Source organism: Staurois parvus, unplaced genomic scaffold (genome assembly GCF_062004578.1).
Source record: "Staurois parvus isolate SC_StPar_1 unplaced genomic scaffold, SC_StPar_1.0 ptg000392l, whole genome shotgun sequence".
NCBI lineage: Eukaryota > Metazoa > Chordata > Amphibia > Anura > Ranidae > Staurois > Staurois parvus.
The window spans coordinates 6,675,951-6,685,658 of record NW_028318188.1 but is presented as its reverse complement, the minus strand read 5'-3'; the positions used below and the strand labels follow the sequence as shown (position 1 = coordinate 6,685,658).

The 9,708-nt window shown below is 41.4% G+C and overlaps 1 protein-coding gene across 1 annotated transcript; it reads left to right on the top strand.

Moving 5' to 3' along the window:
* The first annotated feature begins 965 nt into the window (after positions 1-965).
* TMEM174 (transmembrane protein 174) lies at positions 966-8,739 on the top strand. The gene is made up of 3 exons (XM_089686187.1): positions 966-3,206; positions 6,694-6,929; positions 7,972-8,739. Exons 1-3 carry the CDS (start codon positions 2,550-2,552, stop codon positions 8,069-8,071), a joined length of 993 nt encoding a protein of 330 aa, XP_089542313.1. The 5' UTR covers positions 966-2,549; the 3' UTR covers positions 8,072-8,739.
* The last annotated feature ends 969 nt before the right edge of the window (positions 8,740-9,708 follow it).

Here is a 9,708-nt window from a genome sequence, read left to right as displayed (position 1 = left end):
GAACTGCAGGTCCCATTGACCCCAGCACTGTGGTTCTGTACCCCCTCCTGTTCTGTTTTGTAAATGCCTGAAGGAGAGAGGAGTGAAGACAACACTGGTCATATTGCATTTGATGCAAAGGAATATACAGTATAACTATAACTATAGCCATGGTAAATTTATTCTGCCGCTGGGTTTAAAAATAGATTTTACAGATATTAGAGGCCATTTCAACTGCTTAAAAATATTGTGTCTGAAGATGCAAAACAATATTAGTTTTAGATGCGTGACCATAATTTCATATGACCCAACAGAATGGACTGGATTTGTACACAAATGATCATGGCTCTTTTGGCAAGATTATAGTTCATGAATTTCATTGTTCATTAAACAACAACCATATTCATCTTTGTTGTGTAAAACATAAACGTAGATTGCATTATGCTCTGGATGTTCAGGATAACAAATAGACTTTTCATAAATGATTAAACATTGTTTAAATGCTGCAATATTTTATGGCAATTAGAGATGTCATATTATTTATACCAGAAGAAAGTTGAGCAAAGATTTAATGAGGTCTGGGCTCAGGATGAATGTGGCCTTCAGCGAAACTCCTTAACCCTGGCATTTTGAGAATTTTACAAGTTGAAGACATCATTATGTGAATTTGCTTTATATTGTACATGAAAAATGCCACTCTCTACCAGTATAGTATTGGTATGAGGTAATAGTATTTTCATTTTACCATTCTAGTCCTAGAATTTGTCTTTGTACTAATGTAAAACATTACATCTTCCATATGCCACCTAAAACAGTTTTATTAGTTTTGGTTGAACATCTTTGGAGTCACTTACTACAGTATGTTATAATTATTTACAATACAGTTGTCAACCAAGAGCTTGTGGTAAAACTCATTTGCTTTGTTAGGATTTACGAGTCACTGGTTGGATTAATAATTTAATGAAATATGCTTGCACTAAGTATATTCTAGTTAATTAATATAAAAAAATCACCACAGCCACATCCGATTCCTCTACACCAATTCAATACAAGTGTGGTGCATTCCCCAAACACTGAACCAATAATCCAAACAAAAACTGAAAAAATAGGGGTTAATAAGTATAACAAATTATTTTAAGATTACAAGAATGTATTAAAACATTTTATGACCATCCACCAATATAACAGACAGATCTGGCATTAAAAAGCCAGCAAAGGGAATTGCTACAATGGACTCCGCCTGACTCCTGCCCGCCCACTCTTAGTCCCTTAATGAAACATACCATAAGAGTCTGAGACTCCTTAAAATACTTTAGCAACTTACTTTCTTCCCAACTTCCCTTACACCCTATCATAGAGAGTTCCCTCTTTCCACCAGGGTTGGAATTCCACTCTTCCTTTTTTTGGTGGACCACACATAAATTCACCACAATCCATTCCCTTTTGGAACAGAGGTCTGTCATATCCTGGGTGGCCCTCCAGAACTGATTTAAGGCCCCCCCCCACTCATTTGGGGTTTGCCTTCCCAGAGACCCTTGGCTGGTCCTTCTACACTGCAAACGTCAGGGTATTGCTAAACACCAGATCAAGCTCCTCCACTTTGTCCTATTAGCCTCCAAACTAACTATTGCTGGGTCAAGGAAAAAACAATCCACCCGCTTCTCTGTAGTCGAATCCTGAATAGATGGCATTTTGTGAATGAACAGCTGACCAGCATTCTCACCAATACCCAAGAAAAAATCCTCAAAATCTGAGACCTGTTGATCATTTATCACCAACCAAATATCAATATCTAATGTGAGACAGTGTCCCAGGCCACAAGTGGATGAGGACACCCCCCTCTTCATTGTGCTTCCACCTCTTTCCATCCCTCCCTTCCCTCTCTACACTCTTCTAAACTCTCTCTTTCCTCTTGATCTCCTCTCATGTTTGCATGATGTCTGCTGCAGTGCCGACACATTGTTACACAAGCCATGTATTGTATGTACCTACTCTCTCATATCTGCACAACCCCCGACACTGGGAATGTGACAGTTTTCTCCCTTGGAGAAATTTTGTACAAAGTTATAAAAGTATTTGTACTTGATATTGTACTGTTTTTCATTTGGGACTCCATTACACGAGTCTACCTGAGATGTGTGTTACATTGAGTACATTGTTTGGACTCTTTTTATTCATTTTGTAAAACAAACATATCAAAAGTGAAAAAGCCACCAAAGGGGTCTCCCACAAAATCATACCACAGCCTGATATTACCTTGCTATGAGCTACCTGCCCTGATCCCTTATAAATATTCTTACTATGTATCTATTTTCTCAAAGCAGGCTTTTTTTTATATTTCAGTTCATGTAGGTTTATACTGTGTTGTCTTGGTTAGTCTTCAAATACACATTTCCTTGTCCTTTATATTTAAGCTTCACTGCTCAGACCTTTATACCTGCCTACCAAAGTCTACTTTTTAAGTGCAAATCATGTGAGTCTTGTGTTTGTTGTACCTCCAGATCTTTTAGCTTGGCAAGCTGCTAAGTATTTCTTTTTAGGCTGCAACAAGAGGCAACCAGCAAATAAGAATGGAACAGAGGAACCCTCCAGTTGATGATTTCTCCCTCAATGTATTTTCCGTTACCCCATTCACAAACAACCAGCTGGATGTTCAAGTCTCGGAAAGTGATAAAGCTGGAGCCACCTTACTTTTCTCTGGAATCTTTGTGGGACTTGTTGGAATCACATTTACTGCAATGGGATGGATCCAGCGTGATGGCAAGAATAGGTTTGAGTGGACCCAGTTGCTGGGACCCATTCTATTATCAGTAGGGGTGACCTTTGCACTGATATCCGTATGCAAGTTTAAACTGCTGTCATGTAAGCCATGTAAGAGAAATGAGGATACGGCACTAGAGGCAGATCAACATTCAGCTGGACAGTCCTTTGTTTTCACTGGAATAAACCAACCAATAACTTTCCATGGTGCTACTGTGGTACAGTACATTCCTCCTCCATATACTGCTCAAGATGCCAATGAATCGACACCTCCCACGTCCCCAGCTGCCACTGGTAACAATGGATCTAATGCTCCTATTGTGATGCCACCCCCAGTATTTCCCCCTGAATATTGCAATGTTTATGCAAGGGACAATCCAGCATTTGTGGAAGAAAATACAAACCTGCAGCTTACAGACAGGTATGTGCCTATTTTTCACTCTGTGCTAAATTTTCTTAAAGTGATTGTAAACCTCAGACAAGACATATGAGCACAACATATTTCTTTAAAGTGTGTACTTGTTACAATTCTAAGCACTAAGAGTCATTTCTGTTTGCTGCTTTGTTCCTCTGCTATCAGCATGAATCACTTCTGAAAGTTTTCCTGACACCAACAGAAAAATGGTGACAGGGGAGGGATCTCCAGCAGATTGAAAGCCTCAGCTCTATTCCTGTGTGTGTGTGTGTGTGTGTGTGTGTGTGGGGGGGGGGGGGGGGGGGGTCTCTTCCTTCCAATCAGCTCTCAGAACTCTCCTCACTGAACTCTGCAGAGTAGGCCCAGACTGGGATAAAAAATAGGCCCACGCATTTTGGACTGAGCAGCCCCAAGCCCGGGGAACCTTTCCTCGGAGCGAAACGCCATGGCCCGTTTGCAAGAGCGATCTTTGCGACCCTGGTAGTTCCGCCACTAGTGTCAGTAGGTTTTTATTTTTATTTAATTTTTTACAATTTTATATATATATTTTTTTTATTATTTTTTGTAGGAGAGAAAGAAGAATGAAAAAAGAGAGAGAGAAAGAAAGGAGGGAAGGAGGGAAAGAAGGAAGGAAGGAGGGAAAGAAGGAAGGAAGGAGGGAAAGAAGGAAGTATGGAAAGAAGGAAGTATGGAAAGAAGGAAGAAAGGAAAGAGGGAACAAAGGAAAGAGGGAACAAAGGAAAGAGGGAACAAAGGAGGAAGGAGGGAAAGGAGGAAGGAGGGAAGGAGGAGGGAAAGGAGGAAGGAGGAAAACAGGAGACACAGGAGAAAGAGAAAAAGAAAGAAAGAAAGAAAGAAAGAAAAAAAGAAAGAAAAAAAGAAAGAAAGAAAGAAAAAAAGAAAGAAAAAAGAAAAAAAGAAAAAAAGAAAGAAAGAAAGAAAAAAAGAAAGAAAAAAGAAAAAAAGAAAGAAAGAAAGAAAGAAAGAAAGAAAGAAAAAAAGAAAGAAAGAAAGAAAGAAGGAGGGAAAGAAGGAAGAAGGGAAACAGGAGACAGAGAAAGAGAAAGAAAGAGAGAAGTATAGAGAGAAAGAATGAAAGAAAGAAAGAAAGAGAAAGAAAGAAAGAAAGAAAGAAAGAAAGAAAGAGAGAAAAAGAAAGAAAGAAAGAAGGGGCAGAGAAGATACAAGGCTGGCGGGGAGTGTGGGTGGGGCAGACACAGGAGGAGAGGGCGGGAGGAGGAGAGGCAGAACCAGCTTTCTCTCTCCTCTCCGGTCTGTGGTGGGCGGTGAACTATTAGCACTGGGCACAGTCTATCCTGATAGATCGCCCACAGCAGCCGCAGGGATTGAGAAACCTGGCGGCAGCACTGCAGGAGATGAGGGGGGGCCCGCCACGGGGGAACATACAGGAACCCAGGGCATGCAGGCGATGATAGGAGGGGCGGCCGGGTGGCACATAGAGGAACCGAGAAATGCACAGTCCAGTTCCTCTATGTGCCACCCGTTCGCCCCTCCTATCCAGGCAGCCCCAGCCCACTAGGCAAATGCCCGGTGTGCCCTATGGCCAGTCCGGGCCTGTAATTTCAGCTCCCCGCCCACTTTATTCTTAATTCTAGACAAGCTTTATAAATTATGGACTTTGGACAGATCTTGAGAAGAGAAGACTGCAGGTAGTCAGGTACAACTTATGTTGGAGGATTTGTTTCTTCTCTGTGTATCACCTGAGGCAATCACATCACTGGATATATGTAGGGGTTTACAATCACTTTAAAGCTGAAGTTTAGGTATGTCTCTTTTTTGCTCAGTTACATTGATCCAGCTTGGACCACTGTAAGTATGTATTTTCATACCTGGGTGATCCCTGTGGATGCTGAAAGTCATTGTAGTAAGCACCGCCACTACAGTGTGAGCCACTAGCTTCCAGATCCTGACCCTAGCAGCAAACTTACTGCAAAGGGTTGCTTGCTCATCAGGGACCCCATACAGAGAACATTTTACATGTTTTTAAAGAATACAAAGCACAGTGCATTCACTGAGAAAATTGCATGGTGTTCTGGCTCCCATATACTGAACTGGGCTCTGGGCCCTGAAGCTAGCAGCTATCGCTGTAGTAGCCAGGCTACTACAGTGATTTCCAGCTTCCACATGTATCCAAACTGCAACCAATGTTATAATGTAACCAATTTAATTAGAAGAAAAAGGCCATGCATAAACTGCAGCTTTAATGTTATTAATTTTATGTTATTACAGGTCTGAAATGGGTTTAGACTATTGGGATAGTGTAAAAATAGGCTTGCATGAGACAGGTGCATTTTTGTTCAAGTTCAGCACTCTCCTACTGTATGTTACTAGGCAAATCTCGCTTTGGATCCTTCTGTAATCAGAGGAGAGGTGATTGTTTAGTCTGCTTGTTCAAAGTCTCACAGGCTGGGAGTATGATTGCTTCCTCCTGTCTCTGGAAAAAGCTTCAATGGCTCCTGCTTCTGTTTCAGCCAATGAGAAGAGGGAGTCTCGGGATAGCTGAAACTCCAGTGCACATCACTGGATCAAGAGGAGGCTTAGGTGAGTATTAGGGGGGCTGGGGGGGATGCTGCACGGAGAAGGTTTTTTACCTTCATACAACATAGATTGCATGTAGGTAAAAAACCTTGAGCCTTTAGAACCAATTTAATGTTTGACCAAGAAACCAAGAAAAACAATGACTGTGTCCTTTCCAGAGTCCTGCCCCAGCTTCCCTTTATGATTACCCTTTATGTGAAGGAGAATTTATAAATCCCTTACTAAAGAAGTGATTTTTTTTGTATACTAGGTCATGAGATTAATCCATCTAAAATGTTTAAATGTTGAATGAGGTGAAACTATATGAACTTCTTTTATCTGCTTGTGAGATCTCTGCATGCCTGTAAAATGAAGTCTTCTTGTTTGATTGTTTTGTTTTAAAGAAAAGGTTGAGTGATAACTAGGGGCAGGAAAAGGATGAAAATGTAGGATAGGCAGGATGATTCATCCCACTATCATCAGCATGGGGTTATCCTTTATTAGCTATCCATTTTAACACTGAATGACTTTATATTTATTTATTGCAAATATTTATATAGTGCTGTCAATTTATGCAGTGCTTTACATATATTCATTCATACATACATACACATATTAGGGCCAATTTAGACATGAGCCAATTAACCTACCAGCATATCTTTGGAGTGTGGGAGGAAACCCAAATGGGCACAGGGAGAACATGCAAACTCCAGGCAAGTGGTGCCATGGTTGGGATTTGAACCAACGACCCTAGTACTGCCAGGCGGAAGTGCTAACCATTTAGCCACTGTGCTGCCCCTGTATAACCTGGGTACCAGGTTGTCAGTGAAGATGGACCCCTTTGAAAAATAGTTTCTGGAACTCAAGTGTAATCCCTCTTTCCCATCCCTTTCTACCACTCAGCAATGTTTCCACTGTGCTCCCATACTTTCACAATTAAAAGTAAGCCTTCAGAACACCTTTTTTACTTTACATGTGACCCTCCGCATTGCCTCTTCCAGGTGTGTAGATTAGTGATCCACTGCTGCAGTCTCAGCCCGCTGCCAGCCAGTCTTTTTTCCATGTCATGTCACATGCCATGTCTTCTAAAACCTGTGAAAACCCTGCTACTGGATAGCCAATGGGATGTGTTCACATCACCAGGGCAGGGATGTGGGGAACAGAAACCAGACCCTCCCACTCTGCAGGCCAGAAAAAGAGACTTGGGACCGGTTTTGTCGCATAACCACGGATTCAGGTAAGTATTTGGGACTGTTAGACTTTCTTTTATTAAATCTAGCAATTAGAAGGGTTTTAGTTAATAAGTAGTAGTATGGGGGTGGGATTTTCAGCCATGAAAGATTTATGGCTTTAGATTATTATTATTATACAGGATTTATATAGCGCCAACAGTTTGCTCAGAACTGTACATTATAATGGGAGACAGTACACAAGGCAGTACAGTAACAATACAATTCAACACACGAGGGGTTCGGGGGTCCTGCTCCTTGGAGCTTACAATCTAGGAGGGAGGGGATAGTGGTACAGGAGGAAATAGCTGTGGGGGATGGAGTGGTAGGAAGAGTGGAGGAGATCGGCAATTAGCTGAGGGCAGGGTAGGCTTCCCTGAAGAGATGGGTTTTCACGCCTAAAGGTGAGGAGAGTAGGTGATAGTCTATTGGATTGGGGTAGGGAGTTCCAGAGGATGGGGGAAGCCCTGGAGAAGTCCTGGAGACGGGCATGGGAGGAGGAGACAAAGGAGCTAGAGAGTAGGAGGTCTTGTGAGGAGTGGAGAGTACGCTTTGGGTGGTATTTGGATACCAGATCGGTGATGTAGTTTGGGGCAGTATTATGAACAGCTTTGTATGTCAGTGTTAGCATTTTGAAATTTATCCGTTGGGCAATTGGAAGCCAGTGGAGGGATTGGCAGAGGGGGGTGGCGGATACGGAGCGGTTAGTAAGGTGGATGAGTCTGGCCGCAGTATTCAGGATAGAATGAATCGGGGATAGCCTGCGGTGAGGTAAGCCAATGAGGGAGTTACAGTAGTCAAGTCGTAATGTAACAAGGGAGTGAATAAGTTGCTTAGTGGTTTCCAGGGTTAGGAACGGACATATTTTGGAGATGTTGCGGAGGTGAAGTCTACATGAGTTTGTCAGCGATTGGACCTAGGGCTGGAAGGACAGATTGGAGTCTAGGATGAAGATAAAAAGATGCTAGCAAGGTTATTTTAACAGAACATACTAGATTCAACTACAAAAAATAATTAAACATTCTAAACTTTATTTCTCCAATTTTACAGACCTCAGTGCTGCAGAGGGCAGAATGAACAGCTCCAGAGTGTAAATGCACACAGCAGCCCACCACCTTCATATGAAGAAATATTTCCTGAATTCAACTAATTCATTCATACAGAAGTCTCACCTACCATTGTTAAGTGGGGATTGATTGAAGTCAAATTCTAATCACAAGCCTGGATTCTTGGATGGTGTAATATATTTTCTGGCCCTGGAAAGTATAATATTGTAGACATGGAGGGCAATTAATCAGAAAAGCAGTATCAGTCATCTATTTGGCCTGTATAGGTGCTCTCAGATGGAAAAAAACGTTATTCCTTGACTATCCTTTTTCTATAGCCCCTACTACGATGTTCAGCAGCACCTTACAGAGAGCACTGGTTGAAGCTTCCACCACCATGTATTCTTTGGATCTGCACTTGGAATGTGACAGACAGACAATTTCCTTCTGTTCTCAATCACACAGCACAGCAAGCTATCTATTACCAGTAAGACACTTCTTTGTGACATGATTTTTAATAGTACGTTCCAGTTGCTCTCAGGTATCCTCTTGATCAAACAGTGGTTGATGAAGTAAATGCATGACTTGTGAACAAGCTACTGGGTTCCAGGAAAAAGAAACAGTACAGTTTTTGTAAGCTTTTTACCTTTGTATGAATCAAGTGCAGCTCATCCAGATCTATTTAATGTCCTAAAAGTAGAGGATCAACAGTTATTACCTGGGATCCCAATTCTTGCTCTTGTTTGGACAATGTATATTCCTTTCACCCTCATTGCACCATAAATAATTATGGAATGTTTCTACTCACATGTCTTATATTCGTGTATAGTGAATATGTGAGCAAATGTAATGAAACTTTGGTTAGCCCTTTACTCGAGGATCCAGAGAAGTTGTAACTTCTCTCCCCAAATACTTCATTTTAGTGTGTATGTATATAACAGCATATGACAATCAAATGACATGAAAAATCTTATTATGCCATATAGGTTGGTTTAGTACTTTCCTAAAGCCACATGCTAATTTCATACCTTCTCTGTATTTGTATTCCAAGAATGGGATTGTCTGTCATTGAAATGTTACAGTTTCACCCCAAACACCTTGGTGGATTATATTTACACAGACAATTGCATTATTGGTTATACCGGGGGACAGCAACCAGAAGATTGTCATAGTTACATAATTACATAGTTAGTCTGGCTGAAAAAAGACAAAAGTTCATCCAGTTCAACCATTAAAAAAAAAAAAAAAAAAGTTAGAATCCTATACCCACAGTTGATTCAGAGGAAGGCAAAAAAACCCAGCAAAGCACGATCCAAATTGCTCCTGCAGGGCAAACAAATTCCTTCCTGATCCCCTGAGAGGCAATCGGATATTCCCTGGATCAACTTTACCTATAAATGTTAGTATCCAGTTATATTCTGTGTATCTAAGAAAGAATCCAGGCCTTTTTTAAAAGCAATCCACTGAGCTGGCCAGAACCAACTCTTGAGGGAGTCTATTCCACATTTTCACAGCTTTCACTGTGAAGAAACCTTTCTGTGTTTGGAGAATACATTTCTTTTCCTCCAGACATCTACCAGTAGATTGTGGTCAGGTGACTGATAGATCACAGTCTGGGCTTGCTGACCCACCATCCCAGAGCATCAATTAGAGCGATACCAACTGCACTTCACCTCTTATCCCAGCTAGTGATATCCAGAGTGGTTCCAGCAGCAGGAAAGACAAGATCTTCAGATCAGTG

Excerpts from the sequence above, each read along its gene's own strand:
- TMEM174 (XM_089686187.1), top strand. The coding sequence starts at position 2,550 with ATGGAACAGAGGAACCCTCCAGTTGATGATTTCTCCCTCAATGTATTT. Across the intron at positions 3,207-6,693 it reads TAAATTTTCTTAAAGTGATT|GTGTGTAGATTAGTGATCCA; the intron begins GTAAACCTCAGA and ends TGCCTCTTCCAG. Across the intron at positions 6,930-7,971 it reads TCGCATAACCACGGATTCAG|ACCTCAGTGCTGCAGAGGGC; the intron begins GTAAGTATTTGG and ends CCAATTTTACAG.